This window comes from Alosa pseudoharengus, unplaced genomic scaffold, assembly GCF_046254945.1.
Source record: "Alosa pseudoharengus isolate Yale_2024_CS ecotype anadromous, Long Island Sound unplaced genomic scaffold, YU_APseudo_1.1 YU_APseudo_1.1_scf_12, whole genome shotgun sequence".
NCBI lineage: Eukaryota > Metazoa > Chordata > Actinopteri > Clupeiformes > Clupeidae > Alosa > Alosa pseudoharengus.
Genome location: NW_027468587.1, coordinates 38,338,980 through 38,365,977, shown reverse-complemented (window position 1 = coordinate 38,365,977; position 26,998 = coordinate 38,338,980). Strand labels below are relative to the sequence as shown.

The following is a 26,998-nucleotide window of genomic DNA, read 5'->3' as shown; positions in this document are numbered from 1 at the left end:
GAGCTCCAAGAACCACGCAGCAACTGCTCTGCTGAGCTCCTGCAACCCTGCTACAACGGCTCCGCTGAGCCCCAAGACCCATGCAGCAAAAGCTACATCGAGCTCCAGGACCCACGCAACGACAGCTTCGCTGAGCCTCAAGAACCATGCAGCAACAACTACTCTGAGCCCCAAGACCCATGCAACGACTGCTTTGTTGAAGCCCCAAGAAGCACGCAGCAACAACTACGTTGAGCTCCAGGACCCATGCAACAGCAGCTACGCTGAGCCCCAAGACCCATGCAACGACTGCTTTGCTCAGCCCCAAGAGCCATGCAACAACAACTACGCCGAGCTCCAGGACCCATGCAACGTCGGCTCCACCAAGCCCCGAGAACCATGCAACAGCAGCTATGCCAAGCTGCCAAGACCCATGAAACGATGGCTTCGCAGAGCCCCAGAACCATGCAGCAAATACACCGAGCTCCACGACCCATACAGCAGCAGCTACACCGAGGCCCAAGATCTGTGCAATGTCGGCACACCCATCGTTCTCACGGTTATGCAATACACAAATATCCGCCGCTGAGCAAGCGCAACGAAGATCCACTCTTGCGTACTTGCCGCTTGCCTCGCTATACTTCGCAAGGGGTTCATGTCACAGCACTCTGATTCACCCTCCATCATATTTACCGGCCTCCTTTGGGCTGCTGAGATGTAGTGAGTCTACATGCCCCTCGTCTCATTTCATTCCCAATGGCAGATCTTGAGAGTTAGACCAGGACACAATTACGTTTACTACCAATCAGACTAAACCAATCAGTTCCGAAGAGGGCACTCCATATTCATATCCAACTCTGCCTCAGATCCTCAGCTTCATACCCATCACACTACATCTCATATCGGTCAGCTCAAGCATCGCCTACTAGCCCGCTCTTCATCTCAGATGAAGGGTACCCATCACTCGTGACAGGTTCCAGACTCTAATATATATCCTTGTCAAATCTGGTTCCCGCAGACCGCTACTCTGTGCATTCAGGATGGGAGCTGCTACTACAGCTGCATGCATTGGCCTATCAGAGCAGCAATCAAATACTGAGCCGTTGGTCCACAGATGCCTATCAGTCCTACTGTACATCCACTCCATCTAGTGGATCTATGACTTGCTAAGCAAGCGCTAATGTAATTTCGGTATTGGCCTTCCTTTCTGCTCTTTTGGGGTGCAAGCGGCCATCGCTCTATCGCGATCTCCGCTTCAGGCATTCCATGACCACGGCCAGCTACCAGGCCAAACACGCGCTTAGCAATACACTCAGTATAGCAATCATGCCGACGGGCGAACTAGTGAAATGATGTTTTCTAAACAAAGTTCGGGAGGAGCCCTTAGGGATGATTGACAGCAATTAACTCGCCAGTCTTCCGCCGCCAGGGTATTTAAGCCGGCCTCCTTATCCATACGTCACACGCTGCGGTGCTAGCAAAATTATCCCTCCTCCTGCCCTTACTCCTCCATTTCACTGATAGCCCAGTTATGCATCCTCCTTACACTGGGGGGTGCAAGCGGCCATCGCTCTATCGCGATCTCCGCTTCAGGCATTCCATGACCACGGCCAGCTACCATGCCAAACACGCGCTTAGCTTATACACTCAGTATAGCAATCATGCCGACGGGCGAACTAGTGAAAAGAAGCTACTAGTTTCATGCAAGCTGTGTCTCAATGTGCCATGCACTCTGTATTTTAATGAAGTCACATTTATTTATTTATGATACATTATTCATTCACAAATAAAATTGGTGTCCTTAAAGGTTGGATTTTTCCTCATTTGTTTAATTAAGGCATAAAGATGCATTTCCAAAAGATGATTTGTTAAATTCCTCTTTTTAGTCAACTTTAGCATGGGGCTGAAGACTTTTTATAGGCACTGTAACTGAAAATAAAGGCATTTTAAATTTTCAAGTAGTTTTCAACCTAGTTTTTATAGCCATTCCCTGAGTTACAAATGTCAACACTTTTTAAATTTAAATTTAGTGTAGGCCTATTCTGTTGTCTTTCCAATGTTGAAAGATTACTCAAGGATTTCGCCTCTGTGTCACTTTATTTTCATAGTGAAAAAGAAAGTCATGAACTACTTCTGAAAGTTCACAGACACTCTGATGAACCTAACGAAGTTGAAATTAGATAGGAAAATGCTTCTGTTACATTGTGTATAAGATTTTCTAGTGGCACCAATAATTGTTGCTAATGTGTTTTTGTTAAAAAATATTTATTTCTTCATGAGATTTTCCTTTTTCTCAGAATAAATTTGCTTAGCTTCAAGGTTGGATCTTTCCTCATTGTTTTCATTGTGAGATTACAATAAATTGGCAAAAGATAATTATTTATACCTATTTTAGTTAACTTTACCAAAGTTGCCAATAATTCTGGAGGGTACTGTATATGATTGTTGATAGACAAAAAATAAACATGCTGTCCAAGCTGTTTGAACTGATATATTATGTACAGTATTAATGATACTCACAGGTGTGGAGTCATCCTTGTATGTTGCAGTGGTATGCTTCCTAAAAAAAGAATCTAAAGTTATAATTGATATGTTACTCTAAAATCTACTTATTGACCTTGTGGATGCTTGTTGCATATTAAACTAGATGTACCGCAGAGCGGTACAAAATATGACTGCCGCCCAGTCAAAAATAATTCACACTTGTCAAATTGTGTTCATTTCAATAGCCCAGGCTACTGGCTCGCATGCCAGCAGCACTCTTGAGGCGTCGGGGAGTGAGGTTTACCAACGTTCCACAAGCACAGCTAAGCTAGCTGGCATCCATTACACTCACCCCCCTAAACCTCACTCCTGATCCGGGTCACGGCACCAATGTAACCTGCGTTGTGTTGAACCTGCGCGATTCAGCCCTGCACACACCCGGACTTGAACCCGCGAACAGCAGCACCTCGGATCGGGAGGCGAGTGCGCTAACAATTGAGCCAATAGCCCAGGCTACTGGCTCACATGCCAGCAGCACTCTTGAGGCGTCGGGGAGTGAGGTTTACCAACGTTCCACAAGCACAGCTAAGCTAGCTGGCATCCGTTACATGTGTTTGTGTGTGTGCATGTGTGTGTGTCTTTATGTATGTGTACATAAATAAAGCAAATCAGGGAACCACCAACTCTTCACAATAAGTGCCATGGGATCTTTAACAACCATGGTGAGTCAGGACCTCAATTTAACATTCATGCAAAGGAAAACATCTCCTGCAGTACAGTGTCACTGCAATAGGGCATTGGGATTGATATTTATTTGGTGGCTTTTGGCCACAGGGAAGAGTGCCACCTACTGACCAGCCACCACCACTTCCAGCAGGAACCTACTCTTCCAATGAGGTTTCTTATCCAAGTACTAACTAAGCCTGCTTAGCTTCAGTAATTCAGCAAAGTCAGGGTATCTGCTGGTCTGGCTGCTGGCTAAAAACAAAAGGTGAAAGGCATTATTCTAACTGTCTCACTGAATTGCATTATGCACACTCAATTCTCACTGGTATCTGCTAGACAACAAGTTAGTTCATAGATTTCACATGTAAAATTCATTTTATACAACCCCACCCCCATCGTGCCTGATCATAATTCTGAAAAATTCTTGAATTGTTTGCATGAGTGCATGTACGTGTTTATGTTTGTTTGTGTGTGTGTGTGTGTGTGTGTGCTTGTGGGTGTGCCTGTGTGTGTGCATGTGCATGCATGCGTACATATGTCTACTGTGTGTGTATGTGTCATACGTATGATTACTGTGAATGTGTGTGTGTGTGAATTCACACACACAAACTGACGCAAAAAAATGGTCATCCTAGGCCCTACGGTTCTCAAGATATTCACAGAAAACTCTGGTGTACGGTCACTAAATGTACACATAGATTCATTTATTGTATGGCCCCCCATGAATGAAAGTCCACAGAACTTGGCATGTATTCAGAGGGTGTCATAATGATCCTACACTTCAAATTTCGTGCAGTTTTGACCATGTCATCCAGAGATATTGTGATTACAACACCTAATTTTTTGCTTTTTAATTTTTAACTAGGTGGCTCTATACATACCCTGGAAATCCAGAGTTCTCGCGAGAGCGCAATGGAATCGTCTCTGCGAGACACTCTGGCATACAGCAATGATGCATGTTACTTTTACCCCAACATTCCGGGGAACCAGCTAAACTGATGAAGACAGCAACGTTGGTCGTAGTGTTATCCGATTGCGTCGAAGTCCGAAATCATTCAGAGTAAACATGGTCTAGTGTTATCCAATTGCGTGCAGTGAGATTTTTAAATGCATGCTTGTTGCCGCCCCTCGAGTTGGGCCATTACATTGTTCTTAGCCGGACCCTTAATCTTTCTAGATTATCAGGGTCTGGATTTTCCAGGCTACGCTATACATGAAATGAGTGGTAATGGCATGGGTTGACATGGCCCCTTAAGACTAACATACAAACAAAAAGGTGGTCCACCTAGGCCCTACGGTTCTCGAGATATTCACAGAAAACTGTGTCCGGCCACCTACAGGCCAGTTGGTGTACAGTAACATAAATTAATTTATTGTATGGCCCCCCATGAACGGAATTCCACAAAACTTGGCATGCATTCAGAGGGTGTCATAATGATCCTACACTTCCAATTTCCAACACCTCATTTTTACTTTTTCGTTTTTAACTAGGTGGCGCTATACATGAAATGAGTGGTTATGGAATGGGTTGACATGGCCCCTTAAGATCAACATACAAAAAAACAATGGTTCCATGCTATCCTTGTGGGGCTACATGCCCACCGAGTTTTGTGCACCCCGGTCTTTCAGTGTCCCGGGAATCCTTGACGGAAAATTGGCTCAACATTCCGGGAACGTTCCCTAAAGGTTCACTGAAGGTCACACAAAATAAACCTTTAGAACACGTTCCAAGGACGTCCTCTAAAGGTATTGTTTTGTGTAGCCTTCAGTGAATGTTCCCAGAATGTCATCTTACCATTAGCAAACTTTTAGGGAATGTTCCCTGACGATTATATTAAGGATACATTTTTTATCCATTAAGGAACATCCCCAGAATGTTTCCTTGAGGTCTTAAAGGAGAATTCCGGTGTGACATTGACCTAAAGTGTGTTGAAACATGATAACGAGTGTGAACTTATGTCTCATAGCTCATCTCAGCTTGTCCCCTGCACTCAGAAATCTGGCGCTAGTTAGCCGATGCTACCAACAGTTTTTCGATGGGGGTGCCTCGGGCATCGGCCTAGCCATGCAAATAAATCACTGTTTTACACCATTTACGAGGCTCAAAGTAGCTCCATACTTCATTGGTAGACTTCTGAGGGCCTTGACATTTAAAACAAGACATTGAGAACTTTGAAAAAGCACTGGTAGTTTATTTACAAGACGATTTATACAGACAGTACCTTCAAGAAGTTTACTGTTCGCCACCATCTTGAATTTAGTCACGATAAGTCAAGCGACGAGTACGAACAGGTATGATAAGTGATCAGATTCCAAAAATAATTTGGTGGAAATGCATGGATTCCAGTTGCTTCCAGTATTATTTTTGGAATCTGCTGGAGCCTAAATCCCTTGCTGGAAGACGGCGGGAATGGTGTTGTAGCTTTAGCGATTTTCTGTCTGTTAGGCTAATCTGTTTTAAAGGGGACCTTGACAACTATTTCAACGTAATAAACCTGTTTAAAAATCATTTGGATGGTTAAATGACCTGTTCCGGTGAAAATGGTGACTTTCCCTGCTGCCCCTAGCATCCCCAGGTGGAAAACCAACCTTGCAACTTTGAGACTACCGTCTCGGAAAGTGAAGTGAGAAACAAGAAACTCGTTTTAAATCATGTTTCTTACCTTGTAACATCCACTTTGTTCCTCCGAACTTATGCAAACAAATCCATGTGCTTTATCGTTACCTTTTCCCAGTTTGAAATAGCATAATGCACAATTTCTCCAGCAGAGGGGGAAATATAGCTAATCCTGCCAAGTTTCCCTTTAATAATAAATTATTATATCCAACTATTTATTCCCACATCTGCTTCCAGACTATATAATTCCAAAATTAATAAATGGTAGAATGAATCATTTCCGCCTCTGGTCTGCTTGTTCTTTCTTTTTATGTAACTGAAATGGTATGGTTTGAGAGTTTACATAAACACCCGTGCCATTCCATTACATATGGTTTGCCATTAAAGTTTTTCTGACGGAAATAATATGTTAGATTTTGGATATGTGTTTTGGTTTGCATAACATTCCTATGGGCCAACCTTTAGAGAACGTTCCCATTTGGTTGCAGTAACTTCCACTAAACATGTAAATAAAAAACCTCTGGGCAACCTTCAGAGAACATTACCATTTGATTGCAGGGTTTTTTTTCCGGAAGTGTGAATAACTCCTCTAGCTTTGTAGCCTCAATCCTTTCTGTTTTTGTTGTTTACAAAAAAAAACATTTTATATCCATGATTGCTTTGAAGTCTTGAATTAGCTAAACATTGTTTGCTGGTAACCAGCAACAAGTATAAATTCTGTAAGCGCCGGCATTGTGCGTGTGCTCTCATTCTCTCTCCTGCACAAACACCATGTGTGCCTTCTGTTCCACATAGTGCACAGGCTAGTTCTGCTGCATAAAGTTGAACAAATAAATTTGCTTATTTTACAGAAAAATATAGTCTATTGTCTCTCTCTCTCTCCTGGTAGCGGAGTAGCCTAATGGTACGCACAGTGCATATGGTCATACCCTAAACCTGCAGGCGCCACTGTTTGCTTTTACTTAGGATAGTTTTCGATAGTCAAAAATGGGCTACAAATTGTAAGTTTAGTTTGTCGAACAGTTTAACATTTGTAAGTTAACAAAACATGGCTTTCCAATTTCACGGATCTTGTCACTCTACAACAGTGGTCGCCAACCCGTCGATCGCGATCTACCAGTAGATCTTTAGGACTTGCCCAGTAGATCCCGAGAATAACAGGACAATTAAAAACAGTCACCAAATTCCCACATGTTCGCCAACGTTTACAGGGCGTAGCCTACATTTCAGCGTAGGATAGGATAGCGCATGATTTATTCAAGACCTAGCCATCATAATGCGAGAAATTCCAGCATACATTTACAGTGCTGTCTGATAACGTTAATCTAATAATGGAGCAGCGTGAATGCGGGACCGGACGAACCAACTTCTGACACACACGCGCACAGCACCACTTTGCAGGTGCGCTCTCTCTCTCTCTCTCTCTCTCTCTCTCGCAACAGGACTTGTCACCGCTGAAGTCAAATTATGTTAGGTGCTTCTATATCAACTGCTAACTGACAGAAAATAAAAAACAAAAGTTTAGCGATCAGGAATTTGTTCTCCATTTGAAGAATGTAATCGATTGCGGACGTGCACAGACACGGAGTGCATTGTAGGCCTAGGCTTAGGTTACTTTCACTTTCTAGAGTACTCATTAATTACGTGAAAGATGCTTCATACCAAAACAGCGATCAAACATCAAATTTATCATGACGTATTGTCACAATCACTTACTCCAATTAGAAAATCAAAACCAAAATCATGTAAGTAAAGACTATGTTAAAGTGTTGTTATCTCATTGACGCCTGTAGCCTATAAGGGGGTGGAGGATGTGATATTTTTGACCTGATACATTTGCCTAAATAAAAGGCCTTAAATTGGAAGTATTTTAGCTTTGATTTTCTTTTGACGCTTCAAGGTAGATCTTGCCTTTGTTCAGGGCGAGGTTAGGGATCTTGGGATCAAAAAGGTTGGTGACCACTGCTCTACAAGGTAGGCGCAAAGAAGAAAGTAAATGGTAGCATTCAGTGAAATAATATGCTGATCTTAGGCTACAATTAAGATGTAAATAGTTTCATGCACATCAGAGAATCAGAGAATGGATGAATAAAAAACATGAGAATTCTTTCCACTTACACATAGCATTGAGTGTCTGCAATTGGAGTACAGCGAACCACGACTGAGGAACATGGTGAACACTTTTGACAGCTCAGGAAACTGCCATTGTTGTAGGTTCCACTACTGCAATTTTCATACTCGTTCACATGCCGTCCTTCATCATCGCTGAGACCACAATTTGCTGTAAATCCTTTACCTTTTAAAAAATACAAAGTTTAGTAGAACTTACTAAACGACATTTTTGGGCTTACAAATTATAGGAAAATGTACTTGCCCAATCTGTGAAAGTGAAAAAAAAAAATTTCAGTTAATTATCCTAGATACTGTGTGCATATGCCAAGATTTCTTGCAGAAGTGGTTATGTCCATGGTTAACATGCCACTCTACATTAGAATGTTGAAATGTATTATTGGTATACCGGAAGATCAGGGAGTTAAAGAAGCACTATGCAACAATTTTATTAATTTAATAAATTATGCAGGTTGAGAGTCATTCTGATGGTTCTACAACACTTTCTGGGTCATTTGGTGGGTGTTTCGTCTCCCCCTATCGCTTCTCCGCGGAAAAAACGAATATGCAACTTTCTGGACCTGGTCCGGCTAAATCCGGATGTGACTCAGCGGAAGTATCCAATCGCTCCTTGAAAATGTAGTCAGATTGTAGATTTGAAAATGCTTTACGGCAGACACACCCCCAAACAGGGGCAGACGTGGCCTACTGGTTAGCGCTTCGGACTTGTAACCGGAGGGTTGCCGGTTCGAACCCCGACCAGTAGGCACGGCTGAAGTGCCCTTGAGCAAGGCACCTAACCCCTCACTGCTCCCTGAGCGCCGCTGTTGTTGCAGGCAGCTCGGGATTAGTGTGTGCTTCACCTCACTGTGTGTTCACTATGTGCTGAGTGTGTTTCACTAATTCACGGATTGGGATAAATGCTGAGACCAAATTTCCCTCACGGGATCAAAAGAGTATATATACTTATACTTAAACATGGGACCGGCTAGATATAAACAGCCAGTTGCAAGGCAATTGTTGCATTCATCATGGATCAATCGATAAATAAGAGACCCAAGAAGAGACTGTCGGAGGAACAGAAGAAGAAAAGGGAGTTTGACAAAAAAAGAGACCAGACACGAGTGGGGAGCTTTTGAGGAATGGTGTCAAATGAGAGACTCTGAAGACTGCAAAACGGACTCCGACTTGACTTTGTTGCTGTTGAAATTGTAAGTAGCCTACCCTTGGGTGAACTTTGTCTTTGTAATGTGGTTTGAAAGTCTCTTGAACAATGGGTTTGCTTGACTGTTTTATTGTAAGCCCTGTATGTGTTTAGCTTGGTTCAGGCTTCCGCGAAAAATAGGATTTTATTAGGTTGAGTGCACATTCATGCATTACCTTGCCATTACTCTGACAATCATATGCACTTGTTTTTGTTCACATCCATTATTTTTCGCTAAGATTCTTTATCATATGACAAAGCTCTGCGTAACATCTTCTTCAGCATATCTGAAAGATGGGAAGTCAGTATGGTGGCCAAGATAAGATAATCCTTTAATTGTTTCACAAGGGAGAAATTTGCATTGTTACAGCGTCCAAGACAATGAAGGAAAAGAGACTTACAGACAACCCCCGCCCCCCCCATACATATTCAGTAGGACAAGGTATCTGTGGAGATTATTCTTCATTCTCCTGATCCAGTCTTGTGACAAATGAATCCTGACATTGTCTCTTGATTTTTGTGTGATGTCTGTTGATTTTTCATCTCCTCAGTCATCATGGTCTTCATTACTTTTAACATTTTGTCCAATTCAATTTCCAGCTGGTCTTAGTGTTCTGCATTAACTGTATCAGGTTTAATAAAATGTTGATCTGTTTTGTCAGCTAAATGAAAACAACTCTGTCCCATTTGTTTTGACAAATCTCACAGATGACTAGTGCAATAACTTAATTTGTCAAAAACCAAAGACCAGTTTTCTGTATGGCCCAAAGACTGCAAAGCCAGCCTTCCAAGTGTAGAGGAATCCTGCATAGTAGCGTAGTCGAGCAAGCAACATTGATTAGGGGGAGGGACGAGCTGATTGCTTGTTAGATTGAGACTATTTAAGCCAGCCTTGCACCTCCACTTGCACGATGTTTCCCTCTATGGCGCTCTAGCGCGAACGCATTCACGGGGGTGAATGGCGGTAGGTAATGCTCCCTCCAGTGTTCTGTTATGATGTATGGTAGATTCTTAACACGCTGCCTCTTACGTTCGACGTTACAAAGGCGCTGTCCAAAGTGAAGGTGCTGAATTAGTTGGCATCGATTGCTCAGGAATCGATTTTCTACTTCACGCGAAGGTGCATGACGGCGTTAAGAAAGACAACACGTTCTATGCAAATGAAACATTCCTCAAATTATTCCAGTAACATTTGTTTTAAAAAAAATTTTAAGTTATCAGTAAAATATAAACTATTAACTAAATTATCAAATTGTCAGTAATATGTTCACACCATATGTTATGACGGGTAGACTAACCGGGTAGGCCTATCCCTCGCTAATCATCCACCCTCCTTATCCCGTTGTGCCACTTGTGCCGCTTCTTGGCATGGGTTTAACGACTTATTATTACTTATTACATAAAACATATGTAATACACTTTTATATTAATGGTAAGGTACCTTACAATTAGAATTGATTGGCAAGCAGCTGCAGTTACTTCTGATTAATGCGGTATTGATTGCCATTGGTTAATGTTTTCAATAAAAAGCAACCTATCTACAATGAACAGAGAGAGAGTTAGATACAGTATGGTGGGGAAGCAACGTAAAAAAAGGGCACTGAGCTTCTTGTCAGAGGAACTTGAAGTTTTGCTGGACGAGGTGAGCTTGCACAAGGTGACACTGTTTTCCAGCTTTCGGAATGAATAACTTGTGCAACAGCAACAAAAAAGAGCTATAGAGCGACATGGACTACACGGCTCCGTGGCCATCTTTGATTCAATACAAGGACACGTTGGATCGCTGCCATAGGCCTAGTTGGTCGCTTACTGGACACCGCCATGCTTACCCATTTATAGATCTTAGCCATTTAGAGGCAAATTCTTTGCCAACTTTTAATTATCAAAAGTGATTGCCAATTTGAACGCTTTAATGACATTACAAAATAGCCTAGGCTAATTACCACCATATTAGTTCTGATACCAAATAAAGTAAACTTCATAAATAGGCCTGCATCCATTGTGAACATATTTTATTATTAGTCTTAAAATGTCCATAACATCATCAAAATCATCGTTGAGCCACAACATTGTCAACATACTGTACCATAGTTTGACTTGTACTGCGCTGCGCTGATTTCTAAAGACTGCTGCACAGTGGCGGCGACTAGCGTCTTGAGAGCTCAAACAACGCTAAGAGAGAGCTTACGAATGGTCCAGACCAACCTTACGAAAGTGTGACTTACAGAAGATATACTTAGCGTACGAACGTGTCGGGAATCGTGCCATAACGTTAAGAGAGAGGTTAAGGAATAGGTTAAGAACTACTTAGCGATAAGAACGTTTTGGGGAACCGGCCCCTGTCCTTTGTCTCACTAGAATGACTCCTTGGCACTGGCCCAGCCAGAGTCCAGACCTCAATCAGTCAAAAAAGTGAGCACAAGGCCAAGGTGATGGCAAATAATTGTTCCTGCTCAAAACCCAGATTTCTGCTAAAAAGGTGCGGTCTACAATCATTGTGGAGACATGGAGAGGCTTGGTATGTATTATAAGAACCATTTTGAGAGCTTTGATGGCAAATTAAGATGATTATTTAAAAAGGGTATGAATAATTTTGGACATGCCATTTTTCATAAAAATGTTAAAAAAGATAATAAAAAAAATATTTTTTTATTCCATGTTTCTACCATATTGTCTTACAACCTTTTGGCATGTGGCAGTGTCATTTTCAGTAAGAACAAACATATTTGTCAAGAGAAAATCAACATTGTATCAATATTTGCCAGGGGAATAATTTTGAATAATTTAATGAATAATTAATAATGAAATAATGACTAATTTTGTTCTTAACTGTGTGTGTGTATGTATATATATATATATATACATATATATATATATATATATAGTAGGGGTGTGAATCTCTCATGTAAAAGACGATACGATTCACATCTAAATACATGAGCACGATTCGATACAAGGAAAAAAGATGTTCTGTAAAAAGATGTTATGTTAATAAAAAAACGATTCAGTACAATTCGATGCAGTTCAAGAATGGAAAGCATTCGGAAAGATTTTTTATCATTTGCTCAAGGTGCACATTAATTTTATATTATCAGTTATCATGGTCATGGTTGTCAATTAGGCAAAAAAATGTGTGAATATGATTATCTAAACTGAGGTTTGTTTCATATACTGTATTGAAATGAAAAAAGAATAGTCTACATTTCAGTCAAACACAGCAGCCAAATACAACATAACATTTTTTATAGACTTTATAGATTTTATAGAGTTATATCTGATTGTTTTCATGGAGCTGTAGCCTTGTTGAGGTAAGACAATACCGAAATAAAATAAAACAGTGCTTAAGACACTCTTGGCCTTTTCTCATATAGCCTACAAGAATAAAATAGGCCTACATATCAATGAACTCTCTGGGCTTATTTTGTTCCAGGTAGACCTAATGCAGAAACCTATTGTCACGACACCACCAGGTTCTCCACCAGTCTCTCCTCCTCGTCACTCTGCTCCAACGATCTCCCAATCTAATTCCCCTGTCTACTGATTACCCAATCATCCAATCTCCCGTTTGCCACTCCCCAGCACCTGTAGCCAATCTCCTACTGGCCATATAAACCCCTGTCACTCTGCTCTCTCTGTCTGGCCTCTTCAACGGAGACACTTACTCCAGCGCACGGACTGCTTCTTATTTCCAAGCCCAGCTCCTCGTTTCTGGAATTTCCTGCTACGTCCCAGGTTGTAGAACTTTTATGTTGGACATTTTCTATTGGACTCTTTCTGTTGGACGATTTACTCTTGCAAGAGTGGAGCCTTTATGTAGGACTGCCTTGTTTGTCAAGTCAAGATCTTCTGAGCGTTAACTTCACTTCAAGACCTTGTTTAAATTATCCTGCCTTGGTTGCTGTTTTATAAATTAAAACGACTTGATTGATCCTAACCTTGTTTCCTGAGTCTGTGTGCCCTGACACCTATAATGCCACAAGTCTGAGTGAATATAAACAAAATAAATGGCTAATAATTTGTGCATCGTTTTAGCAGCAAGGGCCAAATTATTATTTAACATTAAGGAAATCCCTTCATCAAACGTAAGGCTATACTCCACAGACTATCGTTGCTGTTTAGGAAAGCTATAAGTGTTTAATTTCGCGCTGGATTTTGAAAAACAAAAGAGTAAAAACTGTAAAACAAACGACCGAGTGCGAGTTGTCACATGCTTAAGTTGCAGTAGATGTCATTTGACAACTTTGGGCAATGAATGTAGCCAAAAACGAACTGCATTACCCAAAATTCCGTGCCACGTATAGTTTCAAAACCAGAAGTGGGATGAACGCGATGCTTGGAACGTAAATGATAGTCTGAGCGAGCAGAAAAGGTTGTGAACCGATTCGTAACAAGTAAATCGATATAACGACCGGTTCATTTCAGTTGTATTCCGATACGGGGCTTCACGTATCGATGTAGCCGTATCTCACACGTTAAAAAACGGATACCGATATATTTACTCCCCTAAAATATATATATATATATATGGAATCAAAATATATAAATCACCGACAATTTTGCTGCAAATCTGCCGCAAACATTTCATTTTTGTAAGGGACTTTGTTTTATCCTATATTCATGTGCATTTGTTGCAGATACTTCAAATATTGGCTCAACATTAATAAAGTATTGTATTTGCAGACAAAATAATGAGTGGTGCCATGTCATGTGGATACAAAAAATTAGTTTACAAGACCATCAATATCACCAGTTTTGCACTTTCCATATCTAGGGCCTTATGTAAAACTAATGAACATGCAGTACAAATTTCGGTAACACTTTATTTTAAGGTTCACATGTTAGCCACCAATACATACCTAATTAATACCTGTATTAGTGACTTGTAAGGCATGTGTTAGGCAACATTAACCATTTGTTAGGTGTGTATTCACAAATTTCTTGTTCATGACGAATTAGGCCTTTATTATTGATATAATCTTAATAATGACCTTGTAAGCCTTGATCTCTACATACGAATTAGTAGTAAGTACCAAAATAGAATATGCATAGCCTACTTTGTATACTGTCTGAATAAATCCCAAATAGTAGGATAACAGTTGTAGAATAAGCAAGTGTATGGCTCAACCTCATTGCTGCATTTCACTGCCCAGGTTGCTGTGTGAAATAGCACTTAATAACTGGGAGATTGGCTCCCATTCTAAAGTGGAAACTGGTTCCTTGGTAGCAAGCACATTATCATCAGTAATACTTCTGCAGAATGTACTTATTAGTCATGAATTGTTCCATACCCATTCCATATTCTAAAGTCAGGCATTATTATTATTAAGAATTATATGATGGGAACAGTCTAGACTATAACTCCTGGTCAATACAGACATTCTTTACCCTTAATACATTGCTAGTGCATACATTGTTCATTCAAAATATGGTCCCTGTTCTAAAGTAGAGGCTGGGAGGGTGTTAACAATAGAAAAGAAGATGAGAAAAGTGACAGCACTGACAATGTTTATTTAACAAGTTCTGTAAACATGTTACATTGTACTCTCAATGAGCTCACAAAGCACAAAAAGACTAGCAAAAGCTAGTTTTAACTAGAATTGACAGGATAAAAACACGTCTTTTAAACAAATAAAAAGGGCAAAAGAATTGTCATTCAACACATCTGTGGTGGCCTTCTTTGAAACTCTCTTTTCTCATCTTCTTTTTCAAAGAAGACCACCACAGAATAAAGGCCTAATTCGTCATGAACAAGAAATTTGTGAATACACACCTAACAAATGGTTAATGTTGCCTAACACATGCCTTACAAGTCACTAATACAGGTATTAATTAGGTATGTATTGGTGGCTAACATGTGAACCTTAAAATAAAGTGTTACCCAAATTTCCAACGGTCCGATCTATGTCTGTCTTCCATGTGAATGTCTGGCTTATTCATGTTGCAAAAAAACAATCAAAAACAATATTATTGCATAATTTATTAAGTATTAACAATAATTTATAAACATATTTTAGATATACGCTTATTTACTATGAACAAACCATTTACAACTGTGTGTACACATACTTTATTTATGAAAATTAACATAGGAGCAATGCTTTACAAATGATGAACAAAGCATTTTGTAATAGATATTGTAATATTTATATCATATTTATAATGGGAAAATTATGTCATTTATAAGTGGTTATTTCATTATTTATTAAGTATAAATCATGTACTTACAAACCTGTTTTTTGGATAGGCCTTACTATGAACAAACCATTTATACTGTGAACAAACGCTTTACTGATGAATTATGTGATGAATTATGTATGAGCAATAAATTAATAATGATGAACAAACCATTAACTAATAAGTAACAAAGGTTTAATAAATGATGAATTGTGTGTAGTTATTATAAAGTGTGTTGATAATGGTTTTGGATTTGAAAATGTTTAGGGCTCCAAACTGTACAAGTTTCATGCCTTTAAGAAGGAAGTGAAAAACAACAGTTTTTGGCCATTGACCTATTTTGACAATGTTTCTGTTTTTACTACTGTTTTTATTATGTTTATTTATTTTCCGTTTTCGTCCTTATTTTACTGGAATTCACCTTTTGTCTTATGTCTTTTTACTTTACTATACTAATCTTTTAATGTCTTCCCTCCCTCAACCTTTGTAAATCTGGGCTCCTTTTCCATTCATGTATATACAGTAGGGGTGTAACGGTTCATGTATTCGTATTGAACCGAAACGGTACGGGCGTCACGGTTCGGTGCATGAATTTACACAGAGAATACACGGTATAAAAATACATAAAACTCGTGTGCGGATTAATTAATGTCATGCGCAATTACTGTTAAGTAGCGAGAGTTACGGGAGTTCTTTAGCGACACCTAACGCTAATCTGTAGCCTCGCCTTAGCTCTGAAGCTCTGATTGGCGCCTATGTTTTTTTTTGTCAGGTCGTCGGTCGAGTCCGTCAGTCATTAGCAGCACTAAGATTAGACCTACAAGAGTTAGAGGATCCGCTGGTCTCTTTAAGATCGCAAGTTTGAGAACTTCAGTTACAGTAACGTTAGTACAGGCGGAAGAGTGGTGGATAAGATGAAATTGTGTGTCGGCGTTGTTCAGCATTGGGTATGTGAGTGGAAAAAATGCTACACATATTCGAAGCCATCACCCAGATGATGTAGGCTACCAATCACTGAAACGAGGGGAAAGAAACTTCCCGTGCGCTTCAGCAGCCTTTGGATACACATACAAATAGGGCCAAAACCTATGGCTTAAATTAAATGATTTCGTAATGACAGAAAGCTATGTAAATCGCGTGGTAATTACCTTTATGTTGGGGTAACTTGTAACTTCTCACATGAGGAGCTGGTAGTGTAAGTGCAGACAGTAAAATAAAGTGACAACGCTAACCAGGCTAATAAACAAACCATGCTACGGTGAGTTAACGTCAAAGGGCAAAGTCACGTGACTTCTAGTTGTAGTCTGTTTATGAAATGAAAGGAGCAATTTCGTTTTTTAAAAAAAGGCAAAATAGTGTGATATTTTCACAGTTAGTAGGCTAGATTATTACTTTACACACAATGAAAAATATTGAGGCAAATTGTAGACCCTTCCATATACAACTAAACACAGATGTTGAAGGTCTTGCTTAAGTGGATTTTTAAAAATAATTTTCTATGTAATTTGCACTTTCAGAAATAAGAGATGCTGTAGGCCTATTTTCAGTTTTATAGCTGATTGTCTTATTTTGTTTACAAGTTACAGATTGAGTCTGGGCACTTATTGTACTGTTTAGCCTACATCTTACACACTTCAGGCTGTTGCAGATAGCTCAGGGAAGAGACTGTATGACACTAGGTGGTACAGCTTGAGACATGTACAAAAAAAAATGCTTACACATACATGTCAAGGTAAACGCAATTACATTCACTAAAACCAGAGCCCGTCTACGGAGAGCCTTGCCACTCCGTATTAAGTCCCATTGTACCGAATTTTGGTTGCAGTTCCACCAGATTTCCACTGGGGGCGATCGCCATGAGTGCAGAATGAATGGGAGTTAATGGAGCTAGGCGGCTAAATTTGTCTCTTTCACCTGATTGTCGTTGACAAATCTCAGATTTGATTGTAGTTTGTATAACTTCAACTTGGGTTATAGGTCAAAAGTTGAATGAACGAGTACTTATGTCCTTTTGATTTCTTACAGTTTGGGTTGTTGTTGCCCATAACACGCTAGCATTGTGCTAATGAGTGACGTCATTGACACATTTGAAAGACTTTTTAGAACAATTAAGTCACTTTAAAAAATATAATACTCCACCAAGTGTATTTTCTTTGCCTCCCCTTTCGAATACAATATTCAAATTACTTACAAAAAAATTATATCCCGAGAAAAGTGGATTTTGAGGGGTACAGCTCCATAGACCTCCATGCATTCTGCACTCGTGGACGAGCGCCCTCATGTGGAACCACAGAAGGAACTGCAACCAGTTCAGAAACCGGAAGTTTTCCGAGAGTGGCAGTTCTCCCCTTATTAGACATTCTCTGCTAAAACCGACATTACACAGTCCAGCATTCAAACACATTGCATTCTGGGAAGATAGCACTCAGTCCGGAAGGCACCGACGTTACAATAGCATTTGTGTGTGTGCATTTCACTCAGTCTTTACTTAATAACCACTCTCTCATTCATTCACTCACTACTCACTCCACATCACTAGTCACATTTAATATTATTTATTTGTGCAAACTGCAAGCATTTTACTATAATGTCATGTAATAAAGAATCTTTGAATCTTATATTTACTCTTTGTTTCTTTGCTTTGTGTGATTTTTGTATGTCTTACAGGTGCAGTAAGGAAAAATTGTCACTGAATCATTAGACTAAGCATGTGCATGCCGAAACCGAGGACAGCAAGTTCATTATACATGATGGTGGTTGGCAGGTCATTGTCTGCAGCAGTCCTGTATGTTTAGAAAAAAATGTAGGCCTATGTGTAGCATACTCGCTCAAATTGATAACACTCGTTAATAATAAGCAAATTTTCATTCATTGTTGACATGGTCCATGGAGGATCAGATGGGTGTCCCGGGACCTGATGAACACGGCGCTAAAAAGCACAAACGAGTGCGAAAGTTGCAGCCGTGACGACAGGGAAAGTGCAGGCAGCCACGAGAGTGATTGGTCGTGTAAAATGAACGTTGCTGATGTCTGGCTTACACAAAGCTATAACGACACAATCATTAGGTTTTCTTAATGACCGACAGTTTAGTTTAGTTTATAGATAAGAAATAATTTTGCCATAAAGTAGGCTAGGCCAAATGTTCGTGAAAAGGCTTGATTTACACACCCTGTAAAGTACCATAAGTAGGCTGGTTTACCAAATGACAGACAGTTGAATTTCTGAATAAAAAGAATGTTGGTGCAGTTTTGAAATCTTAAACGTGTAACCCTACACAAGCATAACGTGGTTGTAGGGAGGGGATGTGCTATTTTGGAATTTTACCCGGATACAACGAATAGCCTACTATTTTTTGATTGGATGTCGGTGGCTATTTATTTTTTTGATTTTGCTGGTGAGTGGTGCGCTAGTTCTGAACCCTGCGAGAAATCCTCTCGTATCCCTGCGCCTCCTCTAATAATTATGCAGATACCTTGACATCCCTAGTAATATTTCTGCGTGAGAAATGCAAGGTGTGGTGTGTGAGCGTGTGAACTTGTTGAATTGCGTGTGTCTCACGCCCATTGCGTGAGACTTGAGAACCCTGCTGGGGTAAGAGGTTCAGTCCCAGTTTAAATTAAATTTAAGAAGGTATTATTTCAACTACAGACAGAACAATGCAGAGACAGAGCATGTCATGAATGTGTGTGACTGTGAGCTCACTCACTGTAAATGTTTTCGTAGACTGGGTGAGATAAACTATGTAGGCTATAGCAATTGCATGACAATGATGAGAGAGAGAGACTTTGCAAAACTTGCATTTTGCAGAATGCTTCTTTCTTGCCCCTGGACTGCAAATTTCTTTATGTTCCGTGAATGCAAATTTAAGGATGGCGGAATTCGCTGACATTATTATTACTAGGTCTGACTGAGACTGACAGCCAGGCGCGCCTGCAGGTGTACGTCCTTACGCACTGTGCGTACCATCAGGCTACTCAACAAGAGAACATTTCCTGTGCGTGTGTGTTTTGGCCCACCATACCTTCCCAACTATGGACAGTATCCTATTAGCATGCCATCAGGCTACAATTTACAATTTTCTATTGAAGTTAGTGAACACGTTATCAAAATTAACGCGCACACATTTTGTTTGAGCAGGAGAGAGAGAATACGCACGCAGGCACGCAACTAGGCTACTTGTTTTCTTTTACTCGGCTATCTATATTATCAGCACACAATGTTGAGATAATTCACTAACTCAATACTCATCATGGATATCACAAGTTTAAACAACGAAAACAGAAAGAATGGATGCAGCAAAGCTAGGAGTTATTTCAGATGGGCAAGAACAAGGTAGGCAATTGTTTGTCAGAACGTTAGACTGCATTAGACAGCTGTTTACAGCCAGACGTCACGGTAAGCTAGAACAAAACTAAAGGTAACTTTAGCCTGTATAGAGCTGTATCAAGTTGTCCAAATGAATAGGTCATTGAAGACGTTGTTTTTGTATTATTGCATGTGAATGTTGCTATGCTATGTAAACCGGGAAACGGACAAATATTGTCCACGCGTGAATTTTTTTTTTGCGGGGGGGGGGGGGGGTTGGTGCGTACCATAGCATTAATTCCTGCAGGCGCCCCTGCTGACAGCTATGACGTAAACCTAACGTTTCGCGCTGGCTACACTTGCGTCTTTTGATTGGATGAGCGCCAGTTTCTTAATCACAACAAAATACATGTATGTCATTGATTGGTTGCATTTGAAAGGTTGCATTTGAAGGGCGTGAAAGGCGAAATAATTTAATGTTGCATTATCGAATGTTATGTTTTGTATCATGGACATATTTGTTGCAAATCTCCCGACCACTATGTCGACCCGAGACCGCAAGACCAAGACAATGAGACCAAGACAAGACCGAGGGATCCGAGACCAAGACAAGACCAAGACCAAAGACGGTCGAGACTGTGACAAGACCGAGACCACGTAAAAGTGGTCTCGAGACCGGTCTCGAGACATCCAACTCTAGTCATTAGCAGCACTAAGATTAGACCTACAAGAGTTAGAGGATCCGCTGGTGTCTTTAAGATCGCAAGTTTGAGAACTTCAGTTACAGTAACGTTAGTAGGCTACAGGCGGAAGAGTGGTGGATAAGATGAAATTGTGTGTCGGCGTTGTTCAGCATTGGGTATGTGAGTGGAAAAAATGCTACACATATTCGAAGCCATCACCCAGATGATGTAGGCTACCAATCACTGAAACGAGGGGAAAGAAACTTCCCGTGCGCTTCAGCAGCCTTTGGATACACATACAAATAGGGCCAAAACCTATGGCTTAAATTAAATGATTTCGTAATGACAGAAAGCTATGTAAATCGCGTGGTAATTACCTTTATGTTGGGGTAACTTGTAACTTCTCACATGAGGAGCTGGTAGTGTAAGTGCAGACAGTAAAATAAAGTGACAACGCTAACCAGGCTAATAAACAAACCATGCTACGGTGAGTTAACGTCAAAGGGCAAAGTCACGTGACTTCTAGTTGTAGTCTGTTTATGAAATGAAAGGAGCAATTTCGTTTTTTAAAAAAATGCAAAATAGTGTGATATTTTCACAGTTAGTAGGCTAGATTATTACTTTACACACAATGAAAAACATTGAGGCAAATTGTAGACCCTTCCATATACAACTAAACACAGATGTTGAAGGTCTTGCTTAAGTGGATTTTTAAAAATCATTTTCTATGTAATTTGCACTTTCAGAAATAAGAGATGCTGTAGGCCTATTTTCAGTTTTATAGCTGATTGTCTTATTTTGTTTACAAGTTACAGATTGAGTCTGGGCACTTATTGTACTGTTTAGCCTACATCTTACACACTTCAGGCTGTTGCAGATAGCTCAGGGAAGAGACTGTATGACACTAGGTGGTACAGACTGAGACATGTACAAAAAAAATGCTTTCTGCATTTTTGTTTTGCTTTTCCCTCCATTGTACCGAACTCGTACCGAACCGTGATGTCCGAACCGAGGTATGAACCGAACCGTGACTTCTGTGTACCGTTACACCCCTAATATACAGTCATGTACGTTACTTGTGAAGCACTTTGGGTAAACTCTTGTTGTTGTTAATTGTGCTATATAGATAAAGTGACTTGACTTGACTTGACATTAGGCCACCCTACACAAAAGGAGAAATTGTGCTGAAGACTACATCCTGAAAAAGGTTGTTTGTGCTGTTCCGTGTGGGTTGTCACTCAGCTCACTTTCACATGTATACCACGTTTTTAAAGATTCAATCATGATATAGCCATTAAAATAAAGGCTTTTTAAAATATATATTTTTGTAAAAGAAGAGTGCCTTGGATTTTCTCTTTCCTTCCAGCCCTTACTGAGATCTGACCTGTTTCCCCTAAACTCCCTTTGGGAGAAATAAGGAGCAATATAGAATGAGAAGTAAGAAAGTTTTGAAAACTTAGCTGATAGTAAATTAGCTCAATTTTTCAAATGTTTCTTTCCTCTAGATGACCAGCATTTTCTAAGCAGATCACATTGCATAAGCCATGAGCCAGTAGCTTATTCCATGATAGCCAGCCTCTGCGATCAGCAGGCTGCCATATGCAAACAAGAGCAGCATAGAAGGTTAGACAACGATGCTCGAAATTGTCCTAATGCGCACTACAGATGTAAATAACTACTGCTCATAACTTTTGCCTACATTTATATGTTACCACATGACAAAGACTCTTGTCTAGACTTTAATTCTCACTAACAAAAACAAGTATTATACATGTAAAATGTACAGACTTTGTTGACTGAAACCTACCTGCTTCTGGCCAAGGAAATCTGTTTATGCAAGATACACAATTATTCTTGTTAGTATCCCAGTACGTTGTCAGGTTCTTGCAATTCTCAGAGTAAGCCATTGTTGCTATGTTGCTATGATGTTCATATGGTCATATATTCTCTGTCATACTTAAACAGAAACCTGTCTAACTTCCTGTTTCAGTATGAGAATGACGTGAAGTGGAATTTTTTCACTCTGAGGGGCTGTATTGTGCTACATCTGTATAGAGTGTATAGCTGTGCCATTCATGTAAATTGGAGGCTTTGATGGCACCCTAAGTGTTCCTATCTTTTTTATTATTATTATTATGCTTTATTCTGCCATGGGAATCTATGGCAGGCAGTCTATTGAAACGTCTGGTAAAAAGTTGTGAACTTTGGCACACTGATTAGGGACAGTCCCATGATTCATGTGTTTGTACGATGTACATATTAGGATATCCTCAGATGTCAGTAACAGATGTCGTAAACCCATATTTAGCAGCAAAAAGGATACAGACAACATATCTAATGTTGAAAATGAAAATTTGAACTATTTCATGGAAAATATATGTTCATTTTGAATTTGATGCCAGCAACATGTTTCAAAAAAAGTTGGGACGGGAGCATGTTTACCACTGTACTGCTTCACCTCTTCATTTAACAAAATTCTGTAAATGTTTAGGAACTGAGGAGACTATTTGCTAGAGTTGTTATATATATGTTGCTCAAAACCTGTATACATCTTTCAGAATTGATTGTGCTTTGCCAAATGTGCAATATGCCCATGCTGTAGGCATTAATGCTCTTTCACACAGTCATAGATGTTGGGTTTCGAACTGAGCACAAAAAACAAGTTGGATAGGTTGGATACACTGATAGGCCCTCTCCTCTTTAGCCCAGATAAGTCCATGATTTCCAAAAATAATGGCAAATTTTGACTGGTCTACCCACAGGACCTTTTTCCATGTTACCTCCATTTTAAACAAGCTCCAGATAGGACGGTGGTATTTTCTGTATCGTGTCTCAATACAATTTTGGTTGTTAAAATTTTGGCTGCAGTTTTTGAATTGAGTATCAAACTGTGCACATAGACAATGGTTATCAGAGGTTGTCCTGAGTCCATACAATGACAGGTGTGGAAACAGGTCTGGTGTTGATGCAGTGCCATCTGAGGTCCAGAAGACCACGACCATCCAATGTGTTTTTCAGCTCCTTCCCTTGTTCGCAAAGATTTCTCTGGATTCTCTGAATGTTTTAATAATATTATGTCCTGTAGATGATGAACCCCCCAAATACTTCACAATTTCATCTTAAGAAGCATTAAAATGACATTGTTTCATCATTTGTGTACACAGGTTTACACAGAGTGATGAATACCCCTACATCTTTACTTCTAAGAGACCCTGCCTCTCTGGGATGCTCTTTTTAATACCCAATCATGTTGCCAGTTACCCTAATTAGTTGTGAAACATTCAAAATTAACATATATTTTCCATGAAATAATCAAATTTGTCATTTTCAACATTTGATATGCTGTCTGTGTCTTTTTGCAAGTAAATATGAGTTTAAGAGATTTGCAGATTATTACATTCTGTTTTTATTCACATTTTACACAACGTCTCAACTTTTTCTGTTTTAGGGTTGTAATTACAGTGTATGAAAAATGCACTGTACTGTTCTTCCTAGGCTTCTTCTTCTTCTAACGCAGTTAATGCAGCTTTAACCGTTTAACGTAGAAACTTCATTCAAACTGCGTTGCGTAGGTCTTACTTAAGACATGTGGGCTTTGTATTTTTCATCTTTGGAACTTTTATACTTTTTAAACTATTAATTAAAAACGATTTTTCCCCATAGACTTAACATTGGGCTGATGACATCACAATAGAGCCGTTAAGCAATTAGAATCCTATGCCAGGTGGTCAGGCCACCTGGAGCAACTGCCAGTCTCAGGCTTTAAGCATACAAACTGGCTCTATTAAGACTACACATCCTGTTTCTGCTTCCTCTGCCAAAAACTGTTTCAAAATAAAAGTCCTCACTACAATATTTCACTGTTAAACAATTTAACCCTTTAAACTACTTAACCTTTTAACTGTTCAGCCATTGTAACTGTCACTTGTCATCAACTATGACTCCTACCCACTGTAGCTAGTTAGCATGGTTAACATAGTTAACATTTAGACTTAGACTTGTGATGTCTAGCTAGACAGCACTTTGTCGCCAGCACAGAGTGTACAATGTACCTTAATGTTGTCATGTTTAGCTGACACAAAATCAAAATAATGACTGTATAGTTAGAAAACATGTATCTCTCTCCTCACCTCCATTGTTATTTACATTTGTGTCGCTGCGTGGTATTACACATGAGTTGTTGTCATGCTGAAAAACGTGAGCATAGGCTACATCAAAGATTCTAGAGTGCTATGCGCTCTGCTCTATACATGATGGATGTTAATCCCCGAGACAAGAAGAAAGCAAAAAATATATCTTTTTACTAAGGAAAATAACACAAAAATAGTAACACACAGTGACATGGATAAGTGACTTTAATCTGATTACCGGTTTGGAAATAGTAGATTCAGATTAGATTAGATTCAACTTTATTGTCATTTAGCAGAGTGCAGGTACAGAGCCAATGAAGCAGTTGACATCCAACCAGAAGTGCAAAGAAGCATTAAAAGTGCAGGTAAAGTATGGTTGTGTAGACAATAGAGATGAATAATACAGTGTATAGTTGGATAAATACAGGTTTTCCAGATGACATGTCTACAGAGATAAATAGAGTATATATGTCGAGTATAAATTATAAATAGACATTCTTTATTCTTTTTCTTATATATTCTATATATATATATATATATACAATATATATGTAATATATATGTACAGTATATTGCACACTGCACAGGTTTATGGGCTATGGAATATTAGTGCAGTGCCTGTTCAAACATGCTATTTCATGGAGCCCAATTACATGTCTGCAGGTAGGCCTGCTTTGAAAATAAAATAGGGAAAAACATAATTCCAGGTAAGCATTCAATAATGAATAGGCCTACAGATAATATAATAATATTATTGTTATATTTGTTGTTTTAAATTGTGCTATATAAATAAACTTGACTATGACTATCTAACAGCTGTTTTGAGTCAAGGCTATATGCTTAGCCTATTGAATAACTTGATAGAGAAAACAAACCATTTTGTGGAATGATGCATCATATGAAATTTGCAACGGTGTGACTCAAAAACAGTCTCTGGTGGCCTATAAGTGACATCACACTCTGTCTGCCACTCGTTGCTTGTCGCTGGTTATGCTTTGCATGTGTGGCATTCTGAGACGTTCTTTAATTCGGGACCATCATCGCTCGTTTCAATTTAGCACCTTGCAGTTGGAATTGTCGTTTGCTTATTCAAAGTCTAAAGACAGTCCAAAGTAGCCTGGGCTATTCATATAGCATTACACTCTGCCTGCCACTCTTTGCTTGTCGCTGGTTATGCTTTGCATGTGTGGCATTCTGAGACGTTCTTTAATTCGGGACCATTATCGCTCGTTTCAATTTAGGACCTTGCAGTTGGAATTGTCGTTTGCTTATTCAAAGTCTAAAGACAGTCCAAAGTAGCCTGGGCGATTATTGCACATCATTTTTTACATCATTTTGAAGAGCCACTGCATACCTGTGTGTCTTGGCGTGTTGTTGCAAAATCCGCGGAGTTCACTCTATTTTTGAGGTCAGACATGTTAAGTTTTTACCCGTGTAACCTACACTGATCCAGCTCTGCCAAAGCCCTGCTTCTGTCCTCACTGGTAGCTTACAGTACAGTGGTGTGTTGGAGGGGGAGTGGCTAGCGGCCTAGTAATGTCATGGCTAATAATACCCTATATTATTTTTGCCACCTTTGTAACATTTTAGTTTTAGTTTACCGTGGTGTATGACTTTAAACAGCGAGTGTGCTTGGTATGATCAGCTCCTCTAATGCAGGGTAGGACTACGTTTTGACAAGCATACAAATTCACCTTGTTCTTGCCCTGAAATCTGAAATGACTCCTCTACTTTTGCTGCCTCCATCCTTTCTGTATTTGTTGTGTAAAAAAACGTTGTATATGATGGCACTGAAGTCTTAAGTTAGTGAATTGGCTAACAGTGTGTAGCCAAGTGTGTAATATTGCAAAAGTTGAAAAAATAAATGGGTTTATTGTAGCCTAGCCTACAGAAAATAAATAGCCTATCATACTGTCAGTTAATTGCCTACAGAGCAGTGAAGAGTTTGGAGAGTAAAGTTATAGGGCAACTTGAAGTTTTATGAAAATAATTTACGAACCAGAACATAAAGGCCATGAAGCTTCTATTTCTTGCAGCTGTTAAAACACCCGCTAGATAGTTTAAATACCCACCAACATTCGTTTTTGCAGTACAGATTATTTCTAAAAGTTATTTGTCTACTAGGCCTAGCCTACTGGTTGATTTATCAAACGATTATTCTCGTTCGTCCTCCGCAAACTACAGGTGTTTTCGGTAGAGAGCCATTGAATAAGCGATGCCAAGCAATTTCTGTAACACTTTTTGTGACATTCAGCAAATATCTCCTTATTTAATGTAAGTTACTTCGGACAATAGGCCTACGTTCTACTCTACGTGCAGTTGTCCTCCATCTCAGTTGCATCAGTTATAGTCCATGAGCCACAGGGGGTCGTCACTACCACTTGGGGGGGCAAATTAAAAACTAATTTGAGTTTTCAGAGCAACATGTTATGGCAGTACCTGAATGCAGACCTAAATGATGACATACATAGGTCTGCAGTACAAATGTTTTTTAAATTGTAGCTGAAACGAGTACATAGGATCTTTAATCTATTAATTGAATTCATCGTCAGAACAGGAGCACAGAGGATGCCATCTCTATGCCAC

The 26,998-nt window shown here is 39.6% G+C and overlaps 1 protein-coding gene across 2 annotated transcripts in view; it reads right to left on the bottom strand.

The window, feature by feature from the left end:
- The window catches only part of igflr1 (IGF-like family receptor 1), a 93,836-nt gene extending 71,592 nt beyond the window's left edge, over nt 1-22,244 (bottom strand). For both annotated transcript variants that reach the window (XM_076281217.1, XM_076281218.1), the window contains exons 1-3: nt 22,090-22,244; nt 7,925-8,102; nt 2,500-2,539 (exon numbers count right to left, since the gene is read on the bottom strand). In XM_076281217.1, the coding sequence (XP_076137332.1) occupies nt 2,500-2,539; nt 7,925-8,102; nt 22,090-22,189 (318 nt within the window). In that variant the 5' untranslated portion in view covers nt 22,190-22,244. The remainder of the gene's footprint in view (nt 1-2,499; nt 2,540-7,924; nt 8,103-22,089) is intronic.
- Between the last annotated feature and the right edge of the window lie 4,754 nt (nt 22,245-26,998).